Source organism: Neophocaena asiaeorientalis, unplaced genomic scaffold (genome assembly GCF_003031525.2).
Source record: "Neophocaena asiaeorientalis asiaeorientalis breed wild unplaced genomic scaffold, Neophocaena_asiaeorientalis_V1.1 scaffold346, whole genome shotgun sequence".
Classification (NCBI taxonomy): domain Eukaryota; kingdom Metazoa; phylum Chordata; class Mammalia; order Artiodactyla; family Phocoenidae; genus Neophocaena; species Neophocaena asiaeorientalis.
In genome coordinates, this window is record NW_020175400.1 from 1,433,775 (window position 1) to 1,461,649 (window position 27,875).

Genomic DNA, 27,875 nt, shown 5'->3' on the forward strand with positions numbered 1-27,875 from the left:
CATCCATGTTTCTGCAAATTGCATTATTTCATTCTTTTTTATGGCTGAGTAATATTCCATGGTATATATATATACCACATCTTCTTTATCCATTCATCTGTTGATGGACATTTAGGTTGCTTCCATGTCTTGGCTATTGTAAATAGTGCTGCAATTAACATTGGGGTACATATATTTTTTTGAATTATATATTTTTTCTGGATATATGCCCAAGAGAGTAATTGCAGAATCATATGGCAACTCTATTTTTAGTTTTTGGAGGAACTTCCATACTGTTTTCCATAGTGGCTGCACCAGTTTACATTCCCTTAAATGGTTAACGTCCTTGACATCCAGATCAGGTATGGGTCTGCTTTTATTGTCTCATTTTTTTTTCTCTTGATTATCAGTCACATTGTCCTGTTGTATTAGTTTCCTACTACTGCTATAATAAATTACCACAAATTTAGGGGGCTCAGACAACACTAATTTGTTATCTTAGAGCTCTGGAGGTCAGAAGTCCAAAATCAGTCTCACTGGGCTAAAGTCAAGGTGTCAGCAGGGTGGGTTCCTTCTGAAAGCTGTAGGGAAGAATCCTTTTCCTTGTCCTTTTCAGCTCTAAAGGCCACTGGCATTCTTTAGCTTGTGACCCCTTCTTCACATAACTCCTACCTCTCATTTCCATCCTTACGTCTACTACTAACTCTGACCTTCCTGCCTCCCTCTCATAAGGACCCTTGTGATTTTATTGGGCCCACCTGGATAAGCCAGGATACTGTCTCCATCTCAAATCCTTAATCACATCTGCAAAGTCACTACATTCACAGGTTCCAGGAATTAGGACAGACACATCTTTGGGAGGACATTGTTCAGGCTACCATACCTGCTTTTTCTATGACTTGTAATTTTTTATCATATGCCAAATATTGTGTATAAAAGAATCACAGATGTTGAGATTAATCATATTTTCCCCTACAGGGTTTACTTATCCTCTGTTAGACATATATCTTAAAGGGATGATGCCTCAATCCAATCAGGAATTGAGCTGAGTTGGGGTGAGTTGCAGCTTTAGTTGGACTCAGTACACCTCTGTTTTTAGTTATCTTGAGAGTGAGATCTATCTTGTGTTTTTGCAGGCCCTTCTCCCCAGTGAGACTCCAGCCTCCAAACACCAAAAGATGTAGATCTTGTGCTGCCTTTCCAGCCCAGGCCCCCAGACAGGCCCAACCCCCTCCATCACCACCCCTCAGTCTACCCCAGCACTTAGCAAGTATCCCATAGGAAAAATGAGCCTCGCATCTAGATTCTAGTCTATAATGGCAGCTTGAGTGGCCTCAATAGTTTCTGTAAACTAAGCTCAATCTTCAGCCTATGCCCAGACTTCACAAATGACCCAAGGAAAAACTGACCAACAATCTCAGCTCACCTTGAATGAGCTCTTCCTTCTCTGTTCCCACTGTTCTCTGATGTCCTTTAAAATATGGTTTTTGTAATTTATCCTTCTTTTTCCCCAATTGTTGCAGCACAAATGAAGACCTACTGATACTGACTACATCCTACCCAGAAGCAGAAGTTCTTTATGGATAACATTGAATATTCTAGAAAGAACTTTGTAGTTAACACTGGATATCTCAGAAAGCTTCTTGCATCTTCTTAGCAAACATAACAAAAGACAGACTATGCATAACTTTAAATTTAATTAAGATCTTTTCCCATCTACCTGGTCTCTTGACTCTGTTCTGTTTACTTTGCTCTTGAGTTGTTAGGAATGTAAATATACTTATCTTACATACTTTGAAAATTTAATGTATTTGGTTTAATAGAATTTGTTCTTACTAAGGCTTATAAAATACCATTGCAACCTCTCGTTTTTTGTATTTTTAAAATTATGTGGGACTTCCCTGGTGGCGCAGTGGTTAAGAACCTGCCTGCCAATGCAGGAGACATGGGTTCGTGTCCTGGTCCAGGAAGATCCCACATGCTGGGGAGCAACTAAGCCCGTGGGCCACAACTACTGAGCCCACTTGCCACAACTACTGAGCCCACGTGCCACAACTACTGAAGCCCATGCGCCTAGAGCCCGTGCTCTGCAACAAGAGAAGCCACGGCGATAAGAAGTCCAGTCCGTGCACTGCAACGAAGAGTAGCCCCCGCTCGCCGCAACTAGAGAAAGCCCGCACGCAGAAACAAAGACCCAATGTAGCCAAAAATAAATAAATATTTTTAAAATTATGTAATTAATACTATGAATAGTAACAATCCCAAATGTGCAAATGTAAAAAGATATAAAAGGATATATAGTGAAGTCATTCCCATGACTTCTTCCCCCATCCACCAGTTTCCATTCCCCAACAGGTATCCATGATTATTAGTTTCTTGCTTATCAGAAAAGTTCAAATGCATACACAAGCAGATACATATAAACACAATTTCCCCCTCCTTTTCTACATAAACAGTAGTATACTATGCCTACTATTTTACACTGTGAAATTTTTTTTTTTCAAACATGAAAGGGAATTTGTCGGCTCGTGTAACTGAAAAGTCCATGGCTGATAGCACGGCAGCATCCAGGGCCTCAGACAATCATATCACAACCCAGCTTCTTTCCCAGTCTTGCCTGCACTCTCCTCTGTGGTGGCTTCACCCTCAGGCTAGCATCCACCCCTCTTCCACATGGTGCTTCCCTCCCAGTCCCAGCTTCAGGATGACATCCTGACAGTTCGATAACCCCACCAAATAAGGCACACCGGCCATGTTCCCAGTGAACCCTAGCGAAAGTCTTGGGAGAGCTGCCATTGGACTAGCTGGAATCACAGATCCATCTGTGAACCAGTCACTGAGGCCAGGCTGGGAGGGTGATGCTGATTGGCCAGGCCCAAGTCACATGACCTCCTCTGGATACCTAGGCTGAGAGAAGTCAGTCCGACAATGGCGTGAGTCACCTGGACCAGGAATTGGGAAGCAGGGTGGTTCTCCAAAGGGATATCAAGGTGCTATGAATGGAAGGTCCGTCGCAGCTGAAAGCAGCAGATGTCTACTGCAAAAGGTGCTCTTTTGTTGTTTTTGGTTTTTTGGCTCTTTCATGCCTGGAAGCTGCTATTTTATGCCTAACACGTGTATAGCTGAGGCTGCACATGGCTCCCAGCACTGGCCAATTGGAAAATGCCGCAAGGTGAAGAGGGGCTGCTCTGTTTCCTTAGATTCTGTATTTGTCTATTTAATGTCTATTAACCACAGGGCCAAACTGACAGCCAAAGTTGTTTACATCTGCCCTGGGATCCTGCTTTCATGAACAGGTAAAGTTGTATAACAAATCCTCCAACCAATCCCGGATCCATTCCCACAACTACCTCCTTTATGTAATCCCACACACCATGTCAATATTTCCCCTTCCTTGAGTCAACCCAGGGCCAGTTACCAGACATCTAGGGACAGCCCCTACACCCTAAATCCTGCTGGAATTATTCAAACCAGGAGTTTATCAGGTAAACACTCAAAAAAAGTGGGGGAAATGGTCAGAGACAGGAGACAAAGAAAAACGTGACAAGTGGGACTTTATCCACCTAAAGATACAGCTGTTCAGCTGTTCTAAAAGATTTTGTTTAAGGGGAAAAAAGTAGGGGATGTTGAGAAGGGGACAGAGGAGGCTGCTGTCTAGAGGCGCTAGGCCCTTTCCCTCCCTCTTTCCCCTTAAAGCAGAAACTAAAACCCACTGGCTTCAGGGAGCTAAAAGCCTAAAACAGAAGAAAAAAGGATGAGCAGGGAATAGAGAAAAGAAAACAAAACCCTAGACAACAGGAGGAGAAAATTAAAGATTACTAAAATATTTTTGTATATATATAAAATATTTTAACTAGTACATAATAGATATATATGTATATATGATATCTAACTAAATTAAAACAGGTCTTTAATTTGACTCAATTGGAATTCGAAAGTTTATATGTAAAAATGTATATATTAAAAGAATTTATCACAAAAAGATAAAAAAGGGTGCTGATTGGCTTTTGTGCATCTGCAGCCTTGGTTCTAAATTAACTTTAGCATTTGCTAAAAGGTATCAACTGAGAAAACTTTATAGACTTAATCAATACTGGGGCTCAAATTATAGTTATACCTGGGGATCCCACTAAATTTAAACATTGTACCCCCTATAATCTTAGAAAAGGAACTAAACATAAAATAGAGAAAAAAATAGCCTTTAACTACAGCCTTACCCAAGTTCCCCATAGTCATAATACCTATTGCTCTAAAAATATCTCACGTTGGGCACACACACTCTAACACAATGAATACTGAATTAAAATTAAATCTTTGGCCATTACAAATTGGCTTGATACAATGGGACTCCACAGACCCCTTAGTTAAAATAGTTAACATGGCCCATTGTAAGTTAAAAGAGGGCCTTCAAGGATTAAAACTTATTATATAAAACCTAATTAATAAAGATGTGATTGTTCCCACTCCTTTTCCGTTTGATAGCCCAACTTTGCCTGTTTCTGCTGGGGAAAAATAAAGGACGGTGTACTAGTTAGCTTGGGTTGTCAAGACAAAATACCACAGACTGGGTGACTTAAACAACAGAAAATTATTTTCTCAAAATTCTAGAGGCTGGTGCCAATGCAGGGGACACGGGTTTGAGCCCTGGTCCAGGAAGATACCACATGCCGTGGAGCAACTAAGCCCGTGAGTCACAACTACTGAGCCCATGTGCCACAACTACTGAAGCCTGCGTGCCTAGAGCCTGTGCTCCGCAACAAGAGAAGCCGCCACGATGAGAAGCCCATGTACCACAAGAAAAAGTAGCCCCTGCTCGCCATAGCTAGAGAAAGCCCACGCGCAGCAACAAAGACCCAACCCAGCCAAAAATAAATAACTTAAAAAAAAAAATTCTAGAGGCTGGGAAGTCAAGCGTTAAGGTGCTGGCTGATCTAATTTCTGGTGAGGCCTCTCTTTCTGGCTTGTAGATAGCAGCCTTCTTGCCATGGCTGCACATGGTAGACAGAGGAAGAGGTATTTCTCTCTTCCTTTTCTTCTAAAGTCACCAGTCCTTTTGGATTAGGGACCCACCCTTACGCCCTCATTTAACCTTGGTTACCTTCATAAAGGCCCTATCTCCAAGTACAGTCATATTGACGGTTGTGGCTTCAACATTGTAAATCCGGGGAGGACACAAACATTCAGTCCGTAACAGGTGCCTCATGGTGGATTACTACAACATTAATGCTCTGTTCCCAGCTATTAGGGTCCCCATACCCAATATACGATACTATTAAAATTACGGACTCTATCCAACTAATAAATATTTTGCTCTTATAAATTTGGTTAAAAACATTCTCTTGCATGCCTGTTTCAACAGCCTTTCAGCTGCAGTTTGCCTTCACTTCTGAAAGGACACAAAATACCTTTTCCAGGCATGGGGTAACTCAACAGTTTTGCCACCACATAGAATCTTTGCAACACGATCTTCACTGTGTTCACCTTTCTCCAGGAGCACAGGTATGGCATTATATTGATGACATCCTCCTCCAATGAGACTCATTTAACACACTCTTTACGGACATATAAGTCCAACATTTTTTAGTCCTTTTTGCGTCTGGTGGCAGTGTATTTACAAATTTTACTTCCAAATCAGCAGACACTTCCATTAGTGCCCTCAGAAACTCCTTCACCGTAGTCTTTGGCAACCTCTTCTCATGTCTCCTGGTGTCTCTACACCACTGTTTTTTTTTTAATTGGAGTATATTTGCTTTACGATGCTATAAACTTTGCTGTGTTAGTTTCTACTGTACAGCAAAGTGAATCAGCTCTATGTATACATATATCACCTCTTTTTTGGATATCCTTCCCATTTAGGTCACTACAGAGCAATGAGTAGAGTTCCCTGTGCTATACAGTAGGTTCTCATTAGTTATCTATTATATACGTAGTTGTATATATATGTCAGTGCCAGTCTCCCAATTCATCCCACCCCTGCTTCCTCCCTTGGTGTCCATACATTTGTTCTCTATGTCTGTGTCTCTATTTCTGCTTTGCAAATAGGTTCATCTGTATCTACACCACTTTTGATGGCCGTAAGTCTTGCCTAAGAGTTTGTGATGCAAGAAACTACCTGTCTTAGCCTCATGCTGTACACTACTAAAACAACAAATAGCAGGCTACATACTGGGCTCTCCTGGAACTAGAGGCTATCACAGACCCCCAAGACCGTGACCCTCTGTACGCAGCTACCCAGTATGCTTTGGGTCATGGACACTGCATCCCACAAGCTCAGCACAGCTACAGAGTCCTCCCTAAGACAGGATGGAACCAAACATGGGCCCTCTGGCATATTCCACCTCCAGGGGGTTGGGGGTGGCTTCCCCTGTCTTCAGTCCCTTGCCGGATGCCATGGTGCTGAAGGAAGTCTCCCCACTCTGAGACCCCTTGGCTTCCTGAGAAGCCCACTGGCATTAACTGAGTGAACAGCAATGCTGCTTGTAGATGATGCGAATGGCACTGCTAACCATCATATGTGATGGAGCTCCATGGAATATTGCTGCTTTCCATCCCTTAACCTGGATGTCCCTGATGAAGTACGGGACCCAAAGGTCAACACACTTGGCCAGACTTTAGGCAGTCATCTTCACACGGGATGCTCTGGCCAACAAATGGTCCCACCTTCACATTTATTATAAACTATTTGGCTCTTAAGTAAAAACTGTCCCTTCCAAGGTAAAAGATTGGCAATCTCTTACCTCATAGATACCCAAAATATAAATCATAATCACACATGTCTCTACATATATTGAGGCCGCAATACAAGGCCTTGTCAGGACCCTCCTTATTCCCTTTGGGGTTACAGACGTTACTGGTAGTAACCAAGACACACATTTCACTTTTCAAAATACACAATGCTTGGCTCTTGGACAAGGCATTCAATAGAACTGCATATCCTTAATAGGACCTAAATAGCCAGTTTAACTGAGAGAACTAATGGTCTCTTAAAATAACTCCTTTTAAGATTCCAGCCCAGGAAATAAACCTCTAAATGTGTCTCTATGTCGCCCCTTGCCTTTAACCTATCTGCAAATTTTCAATCCTGTCTCGATTCCATAAGGGCTGGAGGCCAGATCTAGGCTCATACTCCGCTGAGACCCATTAACTATAGATTGTCCCATGGGCCAGGCAGCTGCTTGCCTGATATGGGACCCAGCTGAACCTAAACTTCCACCATAAACAAAGCTAAAAAAACAAGTGCAGCTGTACACTTTCTGTTGATTACAGAAAGTGGGGCACTTTCATTCGTTTACAATCCACAGGCCAAATTCTCCAAGCTCCGTTGTTTCAACCAAGCGTGGCAAATGCTAAGATCCACACTAACCTGAGTGGATGCCCACTTAAAAGGGATATCCCAAGTCCCATATCCCAGACGGCATTGCCCTGGCCCAGGAGTTCACCACTGGAGATGCCATCACCCCAACTCAAGACCTCACCTTTGGAAATGATTTGCCCTCCTGTGCCAGAGATGACTTCACGTGGACGCTGAAACCTCCACCCCAGTGATGCCCATGGATGGCCTCTCCTAAGGTAAAAACTGGACACAGGGCAGTTTTGCTTTTCTTCCTTTGATATTAGATATTCTGTTTCTGAGCTTGCTGTCTGCTTAGCTTGTGACTCTGGTATATCCCTTGTTCTCTGCCAAAACATACACCCCTAAACTCCCATGCCTAAAGGGAAATTTGGTGGAGATTATTACTATCTGTGCCATTCTAAAAATTATAGAGATTATTACTTTCCCCAGAAGGCACCTCCCTCATGTCAGTCAACCCGTTGACCCCTTGGGGAAAGGACCACTCACTCCCCAGTGCTGTGTCCTACTTGTGCTCTGCATCTCGAACATGACCTCTCCTTCCCCTTGGTTACACACAATACCACTAATCTTTACATATACTTTGCTAAATTATCAGCTCATACCCTCCCACAACGTAACTGCCTGACCCAAGAAATACACCAAGACGTTATTGTCACTCATACTTTTAACATACTATACAACTCCACCAAAATATTATTAGAGACTCCTGAAATTTCAGATCTATTTTCTCGCCTAATGCCATATAAATGGAAAACCAGTTTTTCCAGTCAGTTATGGACTGACCTAGAAGCACTCCTTATACTTCTACCTGTGTTCCTCCTTTCTACTTTCATAATAAAATGTTTCCTGTATCGTTTAGGACATCCTATGCCTTACTCCCTAAAAGTCTCCTTATAATCACCCCAAAGTTTCTTAAAGTGATGCCAGATAACCACAGGGCCAATTGTTTTGTGTTTTCTTAGATTCTGTATTTAGCCTTTTGACATCTATTAACCACAGGGCCAAATTAATAACCAAGGTTGTTTACATCTCCCCTACAATCCTGCTTTTGTGAGCATGCAAGTCATATTACAGACTCTCCAACCAATCTCGAGTTCATATCCACAGCCACCTACCTCCTTTATCTAATCCCACACAACATGTCAATATTTCCCCTGCCCTAAATCAACCCAAGGCCAGGTACCAGACATCTAGGAACAGTTCCTGTCCCCCACAGTTCAAAAGAACTATTTAGCCGATCCTAAGCTATTTTCCCCGCTATAGCTTGCCTTTCCTGCAGAAACCCCAGTAAAGGCTCTGACTTTGGCTTTCCCCTTGCTCCTTTCTGCCTCTTGACCAAACCTGATGCTTCCCCATGTGGCCACATGTGGTGTGCCTCCTCTTCTTGGGAAACATAAGTAATAAATTCTTCTTTCAATGGCATCACTTCTCTCCGTGCTGTCACCCAATCACTTCCATAAATTAAAATTCTGCAGTTACAGTTGAGACAGGAGCTGCCACTGCTGAGTTCTCAGAACTGGAACACCAGGTTTGTGCACGTATGTGCATCTGTGTGTGTGTGCGTTAAAGTGTATGTGATATAAATTTTACCATTTTAACCATTTCTAAATGTACGGTTCAGTGGCATTAATTACATTTGCATTGTTATGCAACCATAATCACTATCCATCTCAAGAACTTTTTCATCACCCCAAACAGAAACACTACCTATTAAACAGTAACTCCTTATGACACCCCCTCACCCCCAAATCCTAGTAACCGTTATTTTGTGTTCTCTCTCTGAATTCTAGGTACCTCATATAAGTAGAATCATAAAATATTTGTCTTTTTGTGAATGGCTTATTTCATTTAGCATAATGTCTTCGAAGTTAATTCATGTTGTGGCATATATTTCATTCCTTTTTAAGACCAAATAATATTCCATTGCATGTATATACCACATTTGTTTATCCACTCATCTGCACTTGGTTTCTTTCCACATTTTGACTATTGCGAATAATGCTGCTATGAGCTTTGGTGTACAAATATCATTCTCTACATAACAGCCAGAAAGAGCTTTCTGTTCAGTCCCTTCCCTCATAAAAACATATGGTAAATTAAACCACAATGAGATACCATAGAATATCTACAGATAGCTAAAATGGAAAAGACTGACAATTCCAAGTGTTGGCAAGGATGCAGAAAATAAGAAACTCATACAGTGTTGGTGGGAATGTAAAATGGTACAATCACTTTGAAAACAAGTCCATTTTTACCAGTTACCCTATGACCCAGAAATCCCATTCCTAGATACTTACCCAAGAAAAATTAATGCATATATTCACAAAAAGACCTATACAAAAACGTCCATAGTGGCTTTATAATAGGCAAAGGGAAAAAACTCAAATGCCCATCAGTAGATGAATGGATTAATAAACTGTGGTGTGTTTATACAATTGCATACACTTGTTAAAGAATAATTTTAAAAATCTAGTATAATCATGACTCACACAGATATAAAATGAATGTGTCAAAGGTTTTACTTAAGTCATTAATTAATGAGAGACCCAGAAAGATATTACAAAGTTCAGAGGAAAATTCAAAGTACCGCACGCACATATATATTCAAATGAGGAATAACGAAATGCTTTACAAATAGATGCAAAACCTGGCAGAACTGATCAGACCCACAGTGCAATAATAAAATACATCTCCTTGAACACAATTTGCATTTCTATACACAAGAATAGGTCTTTTAAAAAACTAACAGAGTTATTCTTTACCTTAAAGACAATGAAAGGTATGGAGCCCTCATAGAATCAGATATCCCAGAAGGGTGTGCTAGACAGCACCTTGTTTTTCACTGGATACTCAGTACTATGTTTTTTAGACCATTTCACAGTTTTTCACAGTTTTCCTCTACATTACACAGTAATAAAAGAGAATGAACTACTGGTACACAAACAGATGAAGCACACAGATACTATGTTCAGGGTAAAAAAAAGGCAGACAGAAAAGAGTATATACTGTATGATACCAGCTTACGCTGGGGGCAGAGGTAGCCTCCACAAAGGAAGCTCCACAAGAGAATCTTATGGGGTGCTGGAAATGGTATATAACTTGATTTGCGTGGTGGAGATATATATATATGTAAAATCATTGATTTTACTTAAGATTAGTACATAAGACTCTCCCTATCCCACTTGCCCCCAAATTCAACAATTGCCATTTACCTTCAGAGTGAAGTCCAAACTTGAGGTCTGTTATCTGTTTCCTCTTGTGTACCATTTCTATTTCCCCTTTTCCTGACAGTTTCTCAAAAGTACCTTACTTAGTCTTTCCAGTTTCATGGCCTTTGCCTTTAAATCATACCTGTTATTTATCTCGCAGGTATCAGGACCCCTTCTGAAAGCCTTACCTTACTAAGTCTATCTAGTCTACCTCTACCCCCAGAGTAAGCTGGTATCATACAGTATATACTCTTTTGTGTCTGCCTTTTTTTACCCTGAACATAGTATCTGTGAGCTTCATCTGTTTGTGTACCAGTAGTTTTCTCTTTTATTACTGTGTAATGTAGAGGAAAACTGTGAAAAACTGTGAAATGGTCTAAAAAACATAGTACTGAGTATCCAGTGAAAAACAAGGTGCTGTCTAGCACATCCTTCTGGAATATCTGATTCTTTTGGGCTCCATACCTTTCATTGTGTGTGTGCAAATCTGCCATCCTAGGTGCCTCCATAACATGGGTCAGCATTCTTATAGCTTGTGTACCCTTTGAGTCTAAATGTTAGAGGCTTTATTCTTTTGGTAAATTATTCACACCTGGGCTTTGTCCCTATCCTGCTTCCTATGTGGCCTTTTTTGCTATTAAAAGTCTGCTTAACTTACTCTGCTTTTGCTTTTTCCTACAGAGTAATTTAACAGCGATGCGTTTTGATTGGCTGCACCGTTCGGTTTTGTTTTTGTAACATTTTTTTTAAAAGGCAGATATCACACACAAAACAGGGCAGAAGCAGATTTTAAGTTTTTCTTAAAAGAGAAATGAAGGAAGAAAAGAAAGATCTGGCATCACAGGGCCCACAGTCCCTCGTGGAAACAATCAGCTGGAACCTCAGGTACTGCAAACGTCCCTAGAGGCATCTGAGTTTGATACCCCTTTCTCCGTCAATGACAATTTCCAGTTGCTCATTTAGAAGAGAATGGGTGGGGCAGAGGCCAGCGTTACCAGGAGGGTGGAGAGGACAGCCAAAGCCTCAGAGACAGACGGTCAGAACCAAAGAGATCAGGGTGTAGAGCCTTGGCCTGGTCTGTGGGAAGGCTCGCTTAAACTCCGGGGTTTTCAATACCGCCACGGTCCAATTCCAGGTGCGTGCTTTACTTAAGTCTTTATCGACGCCACGTAACATACTGAAAACAAAGAACCCCACCAGCCCCGGAAGCGCTGGGGTCAACCGTAGTCATCTGACCTTGCATTCCAGGCTCTGATTGGGCTTTGGGAATACGTGCCCTTCCTTCTCAGACCCTTACGGGGACCCCGTCCCAGCAGCCCACAGGGGCGGGGAAAGGTGCCACGGGGCGACGGTATTGGTCGGCCTCTTCAGGACGCAGCCAATCGGAATCTGCCGACTTCCGGCGTGAAGTGAGCTGGCGCGCGGCGTCAGGGCGCGGCTGCGGCGCGGGCAGTTTGTATCGTGGTTCCGCCCGCTTCGAGACTGTGGGAGAGGTGAGTACCGGCGCACGCTGACTTATGGGCCCGTCCGCCTGTCCCAGCCCCGCTACTGGCCACGCGGCCCGGGGCCGGAGAGGAAGGCCTCTCCGGTTCCTCCCGTTTCCCTCCCCGGTTCGGCTAGGCCCGCTGAGTCCTCTCGTCTGGCGAACAGCATGGAAGGAGAGCGCAGACACACATAGATCCTCAGATGGGGAAACAGAGGCCTGGGGGCGGGGGCGAGCTTTGCCAGGCTGTCCCAGGACCTTGGTGGCAGAACCGGCCTAGCACCCAGTATGTTCTTGTTCGTGTACTCCAGTGCCTACCAAGATGCCTGGCACGGAACAGTCACTTCCCAGATTTCTGGCACTACCCCCATTTCCCTCCCGAGGGATAACCAAAACTCTGTACTTTGTCTATGGCTTTCTGCAATCATGAGCCAGGCTGCATGTATTCTTAGTATCTACTGTGTGCCACGTGCCCGGCACCCCTTTACCTTATAGTTGTAGCTTCGCAATACCCCAGCAAAGGGAAATGGTTAAGGACACAGACTGTATCAGATTGCCTGAGTTCGGAAGCCGGCTCCTGCATGTACTAGCTATGTGACTATCCAGCTGTTACTTAAAGTGCCTCAGTTTCCTTTTGTCATATGAGGGAAATGACCTACTCAACCTCCTGGAGATTTTGTTATTATTGAACGACTTAATATATGCAATAAGTGCTTCAAAGAGTACTTGACAACATAGTAAGGGTTCTATTATAACCACCCAGAGAACTGGATAAGATTGTCCTCATTTTATACATGGAGATTCTGAAGCACAAACAATTGTCTCTGTGATGAAAGGGCATTTGGTGATTAAATGCTAGAAATAGGATTTGAACTAAGAACTGCCTGACTCCAAAACATCTTGCACAACATGGGGATTTCACCCTTACCCCTCACCTGCCCTTAGGTTACTTGGCACTTTGGACACCTAGTGGCCTGAGATGGAGCAGGTACCTGACAGCTCCTGGTGCCACCAGCGTGGATAAATAGCACTCCTGTGCCCCTGTCAAGATGAACGGGCAGTAATGAGAGAGACTGGGTGAGCGACCAGAAATTGGAGAAGGCGGGAGATAGAGTATTCTGTGTGAGGAATAGTAAATAGTATTAAATTGAGCCAACGTTTAGTTAGCCAGGCTGCTGTCAGAAAGTAGCTTGTAGTCTAGTAGGAGAAATATGGTGCATGTATCTTTTTGAATTCGTGTTTTCATTTTTTCTGGTTATATACCCAGAAGTGCAATTTCTGGATCAAATGGTAATTCAATTGTCAGTTTTTGAGGAACTTCCATATTGTTTTCCATAGTGGCTGCACCATTCCCATTAAGAGTGTACAAGGGTTCCCTTTTTTCCACTTCCTCTCCAACATTTGTTATTTGTTTTTTGGGTTTGTTTTTTTTTTTGGCTGCACCCCACAGCTTGTGGGATCGTAGTTCCCCAACCAGGGATCAAACCTGTGCCCCCTGCAATGGAAGCGTGAAGTCCTAACCATTGGACCCCGCCCCCCAGGGAATTCCCCAGCATTTGTTATTTGTAGGCTTTTTGATGACAGCCATTCTGACAGATGTGAGGTGATATCTCATTCTTGTTTTGATTTGCATTTCTCTAATAATTAGCAGTGTTAAGCATCTTCTCATGCACCTGTTAGCCATCTGTATGTCTTCTTTGGAAAAATGTCTATTTAGATCTTCTGCGCATTTTTTGATTGGTTTTTTTGTTTACCAGCACCGCTTGTCGAAGAGACTGTCCTTTCTCCATTGTATATTCTTGTCTTCTTTATTGTAGATTAATTGACCATAGGTGTGTGGGTTTTATTTCTGGGCTCACTGTTCTGTTGCATTGATCTATGTGTCTGTTCTTGTGCCAGTACCTTGCTGTTTTGATTACTGTAGCTTTGTAGTATAGTCTGACGTCTGGGAGGGCAGTACCTCCAGTTTTGTTCTTTTTTCTCAAGATTGCTTTGGCACTTCGGGGTCTTTCATGATTCCATGTGAATTTCAGGAGTATTTGTTTCAATTCTGTGAAAAATGTTGTGGGATTGCATTACATCTGTATATTGCTTTGGGTTATATTCTGTATACATTTCTTTTAAGGGAAGGAAGGGTAGAAAAAGAGGTCCAGTGTAATTGTAGAATATTTGGGGGAGCTAAATGCCACAAGCCCCTGTGGGTCTCCATTGCCTGTAGCATGATACATGAGGCCTTTGAGCAGTCTCCTCTAACCACCTGCTAGTCTACCTCAGTCTTTGCATGAATAGTGTATAGACTACCCTTCACAACCTCCACCCTGTTTGGAAGGTTCCAGTTGTCCTTCAAGATCCAATTCAGTGTTCTTTGGAAAACTGCTCTATGATTTTCCTGAGTTTTACCTTCGTCTGGGAAGCCATAAGACTTTTAAGAAAAGACTTTATTATAGGACTTACCCATTTCATTGTAATTTTTTTATTGACATGTCTGTTTCCTGCTAGTCTAGAAGCTCATTGAAGGAAGTAATTATTTCTTTTCTCTGTCCTCTAGTGCCTCCTACAATCCCTGGCACAGAGTGAAAATACAAGTCAAAATCAACTAATGGAAGTTCTTGGTGTTATGACATATAGACTTTGTTCTCTAGAATGGCAGGGAACTATTGAGTTTACTTTGTCTAAAAGGTCCTATATCTTTTTTTTTTTTTTTTTTTTTTTTTGGACGTTGTGGCCTCTCCTGTTGCGGAGCACAGGCTCCAGACGCACAGGCCCAGCGGCCATGGCTCAGGGGCCCAGCCGCTCCGCGGCATGTGGGATCTTCCCGGACCGGGGCACGAACCCGTGTCCCCTGCATCGGCAGGCGGACTCTCAACCACTGCGCCACCAGGGAAGCCCAAGTCCTATATCTTAATGAATCATATTCTCAATGTCAAGAAAAATATTGCAGTCATAATCCTGTCTTCCAAACACTTCAGCTATTTTTATTTTTTCATAAAATTTAAATTTTTAATTTTCTAAATTTTAACTATGCAAATTTATTACTGTAAGCCTAATATACTTATAATTTACTGAGTTTTTTTCAGTTTTAAATTATTCCATGTAGCTTCTCAGTCTCCATGGTAGTCATTTATCTTGTAAATTATCACATTATCCCACTCTCCTTTGTGGTTTAATAGGTGTGAAATGTTGCTTCATGCTATTAATTATTAGAAGAATTGAACATTTTTCCATGAGATTATTTTGTCTGTGTATATTCTGGTGAACTATGTGTTTATACTCCCTGATCATTTGTTCACAGGAACTTTATGTGTTTTTAATATTAATCCTTTGTTATTTGTTGCTAATTTTCTTTTAAAAAAATTCCATATGTGAAAGTAGATACATTTTTCAAACTATGTAGTGTGTGTGTATATATATATATATAAATATAAAGAAAAATTATAAAGTTTAATTTTACATTAAAATTATATAAATGTAAAGAATAATTATAAAATTATAATTACATGTAACTGTCATCCAAATCAAGAAATCTGGGGTACTTACTAGTACCCCAGAAGTATGCTTCCCTCATCATAACCTCCTCCCTACACTAGAGGTAACTGTTTTCCTGTTTTATGTAATAATAATTCTCTTGTCTTCCTAATTTACCCATATATGCAACCTGTAAGTAATGTAGTGCAGTTTTGCTTGGTTTTGAACTCTATAAATGGGATGGTAGTTTGTGTATTCTACTTTGTCTTTCTCATTTAGTTCAACATTACGTTTGTGAGATTCTTCCATATTGTAGATACAGGTTTTTTAAATTTTTAAATAATTTTATAATTGTTAATAAAAATTCATTTTGTTGCCATAGAATATTCCATTGTATGATTGTGCCACAGTTTATCCATCCTGCTTTTGATGACATTTAGGTTGGTTTCAGTTTTTTTTTTTTTTTTTGCGGTACGCGGGCCTCTCACTGTTGTGGCCTCTCACTGTTGTGGCCTCTCCCGTTGCGGAGCACAGGCTCCGGACGCGCAGGCTCAGCGGCCATGGCTCACGGGCCCAGCCGCTCCGCGGCATGTGGGATCTTCCCGGAATAGGGCACGAACCCGTGTCCCCTGCATCGGCAGGCGGACTCTCAACCACTGCGCCAAGGAAGCCCTGGTTTCAGTTTTGAGCTATTAATGTTGCTGTGAATGTTCTTGTTCATATTCCCTGCTGCACATGTTCATAAGTTTGTATATAACTAAGAGTAGAACTGTTGGGTCTAAGGATATGTATAGGTTTTACTTTTCGATCTAATGCCAAATTGTCTTCAAAAGTGGTTGCACTCCTACCAGTGTTTGTTTGTTTATTTATTTATTTTATTTAATTTTTATTTTTTGGCTGCGTTGGGTCTTCATTGCTGCATGGGCTTTCTAGTTGAAGTGAGCAGGGGCTCCTCTTCATTGAGGTGCACGGGCTTCTCATTGCGGTGGCTTCTCTTGTTGCGGAGCACGGGCTCAGTATTTGCTGCATCCGGGACCCAGAACACACAGGCTTCAGTAGTTGCAGCGCGTGGGCTCAGTAATTGTGGCACACGGGCTCTAGGGTGCACAGGCTTCAGTAGTTGTGGCACGTGGGCTCAGTAATTGTGGCTCGTGGGCTCTAGAGTGCAGGCTCAGTAGTTGTGGCACACGGGCTTAGTTGCTCTGCGACATGTGGGATCTTTCCAGATCAGGGATCGAACCCGTGTCCCCTGCATTGGCAGGTGGATTCTTAACCACTGCGCCACCAGGGAAGTCCCTTACCAGTGTTATTAGACTTTCCGTTGCTCCACATCCTTTCTAATATTTGATACTGTGTATTTAATTTTTGTCTATCAGGTAGGTGTATGTATTTTCTTATGGTTTTAATTCCCTGGATTATTAATGAAGTTGAGCACCTTGTATTTATGGACTGTTTCCTCTTTTTAAAAGTGTCTCTTCAAGTTTTCTGTCTTTTCCATGGAGTTGTCTATCTTTTTATTTTGTAGGAGTTATTTTTTCATTCCACATAGTGGTTATTTATTTGTTAGTTATATATATTGCAAATATCTTCTACTCTGTGGCTTTTAAAAGTGGATTTAATATAATTTTAGTCAACTATTTTTAAATACTTTTATTGTGAAATATTTTTTAACTTTTTATTTTATATTGGAATATAGTTGATTAACAATGTCGTGATGGTTTCAGGTGTATGCCAAAGTGATTCAGTTATACATATACGTGTATCTGTTCTTTTTCAAATTCTTTTCCCATTTAGGTTGTTACATAATACTGAGCAGAGTTACCTGTGTTATACACTAGGTCCTTGTTGGTTATCCATTTTAAATATAGCAGTGTGTACATGTCAATCCCAAACTCTCTAACTATCCCTTCCCCCCACCCTGTTGTGAAATATTATATATTTCATAGAGAAAAGTGCAGAAAACATCTATATAAGCTGTGCAGGAATGGGTTAACATAGTAGGCCTGGGAACTTGGGTTTTGAAACCTTTACTAAGCTGATAAGGTTCTTTTGCCCACCTGTGGCACTAACACTTGCTTTCATTCTGAGAATCTGAAATTTTGGTGTTAAAGCGTTCCTCTGTGACCAGCCCTGGATAAAAACCCTAGACAATGCATCTCTGGTGTGTTTCCTAGGGCAAAAACATTGTGTACGTGTAGCTGCAGTTTTCTTGAGAGAGAATGTGCTCTCTGGGAGGTAGAGAGCATGTAGAAGCCAGCACGTGGATTCCTGCAGACTGATGAGTCTTTTCCTCTTGTTGCTCTCTTGGTGTGTCCTTACTGTCTGTTGCTGTAATAAAACTTAGCTGTGAGCTAGGACGGTATGCCTGTGGTTGTTCATCACTGAACATGGGGAAGTGGTCTTTGGGGACCCTGGAAACAGCAGTTTAATGACGTGTATCAAAGCAAACACCTCTGTACCTGTGTCCCAGGTAAGAAATAGAACATTGCTAACACCCTCAGAAGCCTCCTCTCTGTTAACACATATATGTGGAATCTGAAGAAATTGGTATAGACGATCTTATTTACAAAGTAGAAATAGAGACACAGATGTAAACAAACCTATGGATACCAAGGGAAAAGCGGGGGTGGAATGAATTGGGAGATTGGGATTGACATATATACACTATTGATACTATGTATAAAATAGATAACTAATGAGAACCTACTGTATAGCACAGGAAACTCTACTCAGTGCTCTGTGGTGACCTAAATGGGAAGGAAATCCAAAAAAGAGGGGATAAATGTATATGTATAGCTGATTCACTTTGCTGTACAGTAGAAACTAATACAACATTGTAAAGCAACTATACTTCAATAAAACTAAAAGAAAAAAACGGGAAGCCTCCTGTCTGCCCCTGTCTTATCCTCTACCCCAAAGATAACTATTATCCTGACTTTTGTGCTAATCAATACATTGCTTTTCTTTATATTCAGGTGTCTCAAGTCTTAGTGCTGTTTTAGCTAGTTGGCACGCGTAAGATTCTCAATTAAAATGCAATTCAGTTTTTCTAATCTTTTTCTTTTTTGTTAGTGCTGTTTGTATCTTGTTTGAGAAATCTCTTGGAGGTTATAAAATTATTCTTCTGTATTATTTTCCAGAAACTTTATTGTTTTGCCCTTTACATTTAGATCTGCAGTTCACTTGAAAATGATTGATGTGTATGGAGTGAAGTAGGATTTAAATTTCATTTCTTCCCACGTAGATATCCGATGTTCTAGCACGATTTACTGAAAAGACTCCTTCCATAGTGTTTTGCAATGCTACTTTTGTCATAAATTAAGTGTCTTTATATTGGCTTGCTTGTGGGTTCTTTATTCTCTTCCACTGGTGTTTGCCTATCCTAGCATCAATATCTCACTGTTTTTAAAGTAGTTTTTTAATAAGTCTTTATATGTCTGCCAGAGCAAGTCTTCTCATCCTATAGGTATTCAACAGTATCTTGGCTATTTTTGGAATTTTGCATCTCCATATAAATTTTACACTCAGCTATTAAGTTCCTCCAGGGGGAAAAAATAGAATTTTGATTAGAATTGCATGAAGTTATAGATCAATTTGGAGAGAATTGGCATCTTGACGGTATTGTTGTCTTCCAGTCATGATTATGGTACAAATATTTGTTTGATTACTCCTTAATTTCTCTTAATAATTATTTATAATTTTCTGAATGGAATCATAGACATAGTTTGGTAGATTTACTTTTTTGATATTTAAATTTTTATGCCATTGTGAATGGTAAGTTTTCTGAAATTTCATTGTCTAATGGTTTATTGGTGGTACATAAAAATAGAATTAACTTGTATATTGACCTCATATCAGCAGTCTACCTAAACTCACTGCATTAGTTTTCTGCTGTAACAGATTACTACAAATTCAGTGGCTTAAATCAACACAGATTTATTATCATACGGTTCTGTAGTTCTGAAGTTGAATGAGTCTCGTTGGGCTAAAAATCAAGGTGTTGGCAAGGCTGTGTTCCTTTCTGGAAGCTCTAGGGAAGAATCTGCTTCCTTGCCCTTTACAGCTTCTTGAGGCTTTCCTCCTCCATTAATCTGAAGATTCTTTTAGTTGTTCTATATACACGGTTGTATCATTTGTGAACGTTAAGGTTCTTGCTTCTTTCCAGTTTATTTACTGTTCTTGCTTTATTGCTCTGGCTTAAATTTCCAGTGCACATCATATGGAAGTGGTGGGAGTGGGCACCCTTGTACTGTTCCTGATCTAAAAGGAAAAGCTTTCTAAATATCACCTTATTGGAGGTTTGTTTATTTTTAAATTATATATCCCCTCTGTAGGGTTAAGGAAGTTCCCTTTTACTCCTTGCTTGATAAGAGTTTTCATAATGAATGGATTTCATTGTGAATGGATATTTGATTTTATTGTATGCTTATTCTGCAGCTCTTGGGAAAAGTCATATGATTTTTCTTCTTTAATAATTTGGTAAACTATATTAATTGATTTTTTTAATGTTGTCAATCATACATTCCTGAGACAATACAACTTGGTCATAGTATATTTTATACATGACTAGATTTGGTTTGCTAACATATTGTTTGGGATTTTTTGCAGCTACATTTATGCATAAGAATTAGCCCGTAATTTTTCACATTGAACTGCCCTTGCAGAATTCTGTACCAAAATTATGATAGCTTCATAGAGTGAGTTGCGAGGTTCAGTCTTTCTGTACTTTGGAATCGTTCATAAAACTGGAATTTTAAATAAATTTTTCATTTAAAAATTGGAATATTGTCATAAATGCTCAGAAGAATTCACCAGCTCTCAGGTGTTGATGCTGTCTTTATGGGTAGATTTTTAGCCACAGATATTTCTTTAAAATGGCTATAGGCTATTAGGCTTTCTGTTTCTTTTTTTTTTTTTTTCGGTACGCGGGCCTCTCACCGCTGCGGCCTCTCCCGTTGCGGAGCACAGGCTCCGGACGCGCAGGCTCAGCGGCCATGGCTCACGGGCGCAGCCACTCCGCGGCATGTGGGATCCTCCCGGACCGGGGCACGAACCCATGTCCCCTGCATCGGCAGGCGGACTCTCAACCACTGCGCCACCAGGGAAGCCCTCTGTTTCTTTTTGAGTGAGTTTTGATAAATAAGTTTGTGAAGAAATTTGTCCCTTTCATCTAAATTTTAAATTTTATTGGCCCAAAGTTGTTCATAACAACCTATTACTATATTTTAATATCTATATTATATGTGGTTGAGTTTCTTCTTTTAGTCCCGATATTGGTTTATTTATGCCTTTTCTCTTTTTGATGTCTTTTAAATTAATGAATTAATTAATTTTTGGCTGCGTTGGGTCTTCATTGCTGCGTGTGGGCTTTCTCTAGTTGTGGCAAGTGGGGCCTACTCTTCTTTGCAGTGTGTGGGCTTCTCATTGTGGTGGCTTCTCTTGTTGCGGAGCACAGGCTCTAGGCATGCGGGCGTCAGTAGTTGTGGCATATGGGCTCAGTAGTTGTGGCTCGCCGGGCTCTAGAGCACAGGTTCAGTAGTTGTGGCACATGAGCTTAGTTGCGCCGTGGCATGTGGGATCTACCCGGACCAGGGATCGAACCTATGTCCCCTGCATTGGTGGGCAGATTCTTAACCACTGCGCCACCAGGGAAGCCCCTTTGATAAGTCTTTTCATAGAACAAACTTGATTTATTGGTTCTCTCTATTTTATGTTTATTATTTTAGCTCTTATCTTTATAATTTTCTTCTTTGTATTCTCATTGGGCTTATTTTGTTTTTTCATTTTCACAAATGAAAGAGATACGAGATAGATGCCTTCTACTCATTAATTTTCATTTGTCCTTTCTAACAATTAAGGCTGTACGTTTCCCTGTAATTACTTCTTTAGTTGCGTATCACAAGTTTTTTTATATGTAGACTTTCATTATTATCCAGTTCAAAAATATATTCTAATGCCCACTCTGTTATCTTATTTGATCCATGGTTTTTTTTCAGTAAGTATATTTCTTTATTTCCAAACATGAGGATTTTCTGGATCCATCTCTCTCCTTCTTTCTCTCTCTCTTTTTTTTTTCCTTTGAAAAATTAAAACCCAGTGGAAAAGTAGCAGGGTTAGTCCAGTAATAATATGTCTTCTCAAGTGTGCATTTTGCATTCTAAAAATAGTTCACATTATCAACCTTAAAAATAAAATAGCCAGTTATTTTACTAGCAAAATGAGCTTATTCAGTAATGGCAGAGGAATTGCCATTTAGGACATGAAAACTATAGCAAACCACGGGTAGGTCTGGAGAACAAAGGAGAGCAACCTTACTTTATATAGAAAAAGGAGAAGTTGCGAAGGGCTGCTCCAAACCACAGTCCGTTGGAGGAATGTGAACGTTCAGAGTGGCTGAGTTGTTGGAGTTCTCATTGACTGGACTGTTGCTCAACAAGGAGAGAATTGGGTAATAAAGTAAGCTTCCCTCCCAAGAACGTGAAGTAAGCTGTGAAGGAAGGTACATGTGTGGAGAGCTCCCCCTTTAAGACTTCACAACTCCATTTTAAATGAGGTTTCCCTTTATTAATTTTTACAATACGTTAGGTCAGAAAGAAAACATTAGTATTTTCCAAAAGTAGAAAGATTATGAACAGTCCTTATCATTGTACAACAAAACTAGAAATTTAAAATGAAATTAAAAAAAAAGGAAAAGCCCCTTCCATCTGGAAGATTAAAAATCTTCTATTAAAGAACTATTGGAAAAAAAAAAAAAAGAACTATTGGATACAAGGGAAATACAAACTGAAATAAAGGATTCCTGAAAATTAACGAAATGAAAACACAACAAATCAGATTTTATAAGACATATAAAGTAGTGGTGAAGGGGGGAAATTTATAGCTTTAAAGGCATTATAAATGAAGGATGGAAAATAAATGAACTAAATTCCAAACTTGGAAAGTTAGAAAAAGAGCAAAAAGTAAACCAAACGAAAGCACAAGAGGCTAAAAAATAATAAAGATAGAAACAGAAATTAATGAGATAGAGAACAGAAGAACATGTGATTAATCAAAATCTTGTATCTTGAAAAATTTAACAAGCCAGCAAACTAATAGCTAACTTAAGAAAATAGGAGGAAATCGCAAATGCAAAATAACAAATGACAAGTGGGGTAAAACCCAATAATATAGAAGAAATTTTTTAAAATATGAGATTAATTTGCATACCTCTAAACATATTTGAATATTTATATGAAATGGATAATTATTTAGGGAAATACAATTTAACAAAATGGATCCCCGTAAAGATTACAAGTTAAATACCTCAATTTCCATAAAATAAACAAAGTTTTGAAAGAACCATCCCAATGAAAACAAAAAAAACACTAGGTCCAAATGGTTTCATAGGGAAATTCTACCAAACTTCAAGAGTCTAGATAATCACAATGCTAATAAATTGTTTCAGATGAAGGAAGGAAAACTTTGAAATTCTTTTTTTTTAATTAGATACTTCATATTATAGTCACTGATTTAGTCATCTATCTCTAGTTGTTGTCAAGGGGCTGAAAGGAAGTAAAATTTCCAAAACACTTTTCAGTCTTCTAGATGCTCTTTGAGTTTACTTTTTCTGAAGCAGCTTTATTGACCTACAATAAACTGCACATATTTAAGTTATGATTTGATCAGTTTTGATATATAGGAGATACCATCACCACAATCAGATCAATGAACATATTCATCTCTCCCAAAAGTTTCTTCATGCCCCTGTGTAACGCCTCACTCTTGCTCCCTTTCCCCAGTCCAGAATCTGTAAAGAACTCCTACAGTTCTTTAAAACGAACAAATAACAAATAACCCAATGAAAAAGGAGGCAAAGGATTTGAATAGACGTTTCTCCAAAGAAGATACACAAATGACCAACAAACAGTTGAAAAGATGCTTAGCATCACTAATCATCAGAGAAATGCAAATCAAAAACACAATGAGATATCGCGTCACACTCAGGATAGCTACTATCAAAAACCCCAGAAACGACTTCTGTGGTGATGCAGTGGTTAAGAATCCACCTGGCAATGCAGGGGACTAGGGTTCGAGCCCTGGTCTGGGAAGATCCCACGTGCTGCGGAGCAGCTAAGCCCGTGCGCCACAACTACTGAGCCTGCGCTCTAGAGCCCGCAAGCCACAACTGCTGAAGCCTGCAAGCCTAGATTCCTTGCTCTGCAACAAGAGAAGCCACTGCAATGAGCAGCCCGCGCACCACAGCAAAGAGCAGCCCCTACTCACTGCAACTAGAGAAAGCCCACACGCAGCAACGAAGACCCAAAGCAGCCATAAATAAATAAATAAATAAATATATATATATATTTAAAAAACAAACCAGAAAATAACAACTGTTGGTAAGGATGTAGAGAAATGAGGATTATGGAGAAATTGGAACTCGTGCACACTGTTGGTGGGAATGTAAAATGGTGCAGCTGCTGTGGAAAATAGTATGGCAGTTCCTCAAAAAATTAAAAATAGAATTACTGTATGATCCAGGAATTCCAGTTCTGGGTGCATACCCAAAAGAATTGAAATCAGGGTTTCAAAGAGATGTTTGTACACCTGTGTTTATTTCAGCATTATTCACAATAGCCAAAGGGTGGGAGCAACTCAAATGCCCATCGACAGATGAATGGATAAACAAAATGTGGTATGTACATACAACTGAATATTATTCAGGCTTTAAGGAAGGAAATTCTGACACATGCTGCAACATGAATAAACCTTGAAGACATTATGCTAAGTGAAATAAGCCAGTCACAAAGAAAACAAATACTATATGATTCTACTCAAGTAGTCAAATTCATAGAAACAGAAAGTAGAATGGTGATTGTCAGAGGCTGGGGGGAAAGGGGAAATGGGAAGTTGTTGTTTAATGGGCACACAGTTTCAGTTGTGCAAGGCAGAAAAGTTCTGGAGATTGGTTGCACAGCAATGTGGATATACTTTACATCACTGAACTGTACACTTAAAAACGATTAAGATGGTAAATTTTTGATGTTAGGTATGTTTTAGCGCAATTAAAAATAAAAAAGGACAAAGGAGCCAGCTTGAAGGAATTCTATTCCCACTGCCCATATATGAAACAATTTGAGCATCAGCGTAAATAATGACTATGGATTACAACCCACTGAATAAATTAAGAATCTTTACTGATAGAAAACAAGTAGGGAAGAAGGGGAAGTTCTTTATAGTAGAATGCCAATTACTAAATGATGATGCCAGCTACTAAAGAATGACTGGGGTTAGAAAGACCATCATTATATAATCATATTATTTCTTCAGGTATGAATCTCCAGTGGATATGAAAACAGTTTTTTTCTAGTTAACTTTTTTATTATTGATTTCTAGCTAATTTACGTTTGGTTGGAAACATGCCGTTATGATGTCAGTCCTTTGAAGTTTGTTGAGACATGCCTTGTGACCCAGTACATGGTCAGCTTTTGTAAATGTCTGTTCTTGAAAAGAATGTGTACATTTTGCTGTTGTCAAATTTGTGTTATTCAAGTCTCTGGGTTGTTACTGATTGTTTAGTTACTTGTTCTGTCGATTACTGAGAGAGCTAATTTTATACTATAATTACAATCTTTTTTCTGTTTCTTCTTGTCATTCTATCAGTTTTACTTCATGTATATTTTTTCCATCTTCTTACTTTTAACCTTGCTATACACCTAGCGTTTTAGATGTGTCTCTAATAAACAGCAAATACAATAGTTAGATATCATTTTAAAAATTTCGATTGTAATCTTTTAATCAAGGCAATTAGTCTGTTTACATTTATTATAATTCATAAATTTTTGGATTAAAATCTACTACCTTATTTTTTTCTTTGTATTATATTTTTCCTTTCTTCCCGTTTTATGTAGTTTTCTTACAGGTGAAGTGTTTTTTAAAAAAATCATTTCCCCTTGTAGATTTTAAGTTACATGCTCTGTTTTTGTTCTTTAGTAGTTACTCTAGAAAGTACAACATGCATATTTATCCTCTCCGAGTCTAAAGCTTATCAACACCTTACACTCCCAGGCAATACAAAGGCCTTGGAACACATTCACTCTCTTTACCTCCCTCCTCACTTATGGGTCATTATTGTTGGGTATTTTAACTATATTTTTTTAACCCCAGAGGACATCATTGTTGTTGTTCTGCACAGGCAAGGTTTGCATAAATTTAACCTAATATTTACCACTTTCTTTGTCCTTCAGTCCAGCTATCATCTGAGAACTTCCACCCAGGCTCACTTTTTTACTACCTCAAAGTACATCCTTTAGAATTTCATCTAATGAGAGTCTGCTGGTGACAAACTATTGGTTTTTGATGATCTGAAAATGTCTTTATTTTGCCTTGATTTTTTAAAATAACAACTCTTTTGAGATACAACTCACACACCATAAAATTCACCCATTTTAGGTGTATAATTCAGAGGCTTTTAGTATATTCATAAGCTTGTGCAGCAGTTGTCACACTCAGTTTTAGAACAGCTTTGTCAGCCTGAAGAGAAACCCCACACCCCTAGCCATTAACCCCCAATCTAACCAGCAACCACCCCCGGCCGGCAGTCACTAATTACTCTCTACAGGTTTGCTCATTCTGGACATGTCATATAAATGGGATCATACTATATGTGGTTCCTTATGATTTGTTTTTTTTGTTTTGTTTTGTTTTGTTTTTGCGATACGCGGGCCTCTCGCTGCTGTGGCCTCTCCCGTTGCGGAGCACAGGCTCCGGATGCGCAGGCTCAGCGGCCATGGCTCACGGGCCCAGCCACTCCGCAGCATGCGGGATCTTCCCAGACCGGGGCACGAACCCATGTCCCCTGCATCGGCAAGTGGACTCTCAACTACTGCGCCACCAGGGAAGCTCTGGCTTTTTTCTCTTACCATAATATTTCAAGGTTCATCATTATTGTAGCACTTATCAGTATGCTTTGGTCATTCCTTTGTATGATCAAATAATATTCCATATGGATATACACATTTCCTTTATCCATTCATTCATCAGTTGATGGACTTTGGGTTGTTTCTAGTTTTTGGCTATTATGAATAATGCCCCTGTGAACATTCAGATACAAGTATTTGTTAGAATACCTGTTTTCAGTTTTTTTTGTGTGGTACGCGGGCCTCTCACTGTTGTGGCCTCTCCAATTGCGGAGCACAGGCTGCGGACGCGCATGCTTAGCGGCCATGGCTCATGGGCCCAGACGCTCCGCGGCATGTGGGATCTTCCCAGACCGGGGCACGAACCCATGTCCCCTGCATCGGCAGGCTGACTCTCAACCACTGCGCCACCAGGGAAGCCCTGTTTTCAGTTTTTTTGAGTATATATCTAGGAGTAGAATTGCTGGATCATATGGTAACTCTGTGTTTAACTTTTTGAGGAACTGCCAGACTGATTTCCAAAGCAGCTGCACCATTTTACATTCCCAGCAGCAATGGATAAGGGTTCCAATTTCTCCACATCCTCACCAACACTTTATCTGTTGCTTTTATTATAGCCAGTTTTAAAAATAAAAGGTTTATTGGGATATAATTTATATACCATAAAATTCACCCTTATGCAATTCAGTCTCAATTGTTGAAGGATATTTTTGCTGGGAGAAAAGTTCTAGGTTACTCTCAGCAGACTGAAGATATTCCACTGTTGTCGTTGTCTTTTTTTTTTTTTTTAATTGAAGTATAGGTCATTTACAATGTTGTGTTATATTCCACTGTCTTATGATTTCCAATTTTGCTGAAGAGAAATCGGTTATCTGTCCATATATTGCACAATGAGGGGAATTCCCTGGAAGTCCAGTGGTTAGGACTCGATGCTTACTTTCTTTTTTTTTTTTTTGGCTGTGCTTCATGGCATGTGGAGTCTTAGTTCTTCAACCAGGGGTAGAACCCGCACCCCCTGCATTGGAAGCATGAAGTTTTAACCACTGGACCACCAGGGACGTCCCAGGACTTAGTGCTTTCAGTGCCAGGGCCCAGGTTCAATCCCTGGTTGAGGAACTAAGATCCAACAAGCTGCTTGTTACAACCAAAAAGAACCCCAAGGTTTGCACAATGATGTATTTTGGTGTGGATTTATTTTTCTCTGTCCTGTTCAGAATTTGTCTGCTTTCTTTCTTTTTTAAAAATAATTAATTAATTTATTTATTTTTGGCTGTGTTGAGTCTTCGTTGCTGCGTGCGGGCTTTCTCTAGTTGCAGCGAGTGAAGTTGTGGTGCATGGGCTTAGTTGCTCCGCGACATGTGGGATCTTCCCGGACCAGGACTCAAACCTATGTCCCTTGCATTGGCAGGTGGATTCTTAACCACTGCACCACCAGGGAAATCACTTTTTGCTTTCTTGAATCTGAGGATTTGTGTCTTTCATTTTGGAAA

The 27,875-nt window shown here is 40.2% G+C and overlaps 1 protein-coding gene across 4 annotated transcripts in view; it reads left to right on the top strand.

Annotated features, from left to right (window-relative positions):
* Positions 1–11,990: 11,990 nt before the first annotated feature.
* BLM (BLM RecQ like helicase) overlaps positions 11,991–27,875 on the top strand; it is a 91,769-nt gene continuing 75,884 nt past the window's right edge. Inside the window, exon 1 of one of the 4 annotated variants that reach the window (XM_024766442.1) lies at positions 11,991–12,035. Coding sequence is in view for 2 of the 4 variants with exons in the window: in XM_024766443.1 (XP_024622211.1) it covers positions 13,089–13,102 (14 nt within the window). In the remaining 2 variants the exon portion in view is untranslated. Of the gene's footprint in view, positions 12,036–12,971; positions 13,103–27,875 lie in introns of those variants that run through there. The other 3 variants (XR_003006094.1, XM_024766443.1, XM_024766441.1) reach the window with 3 other exon arrangements.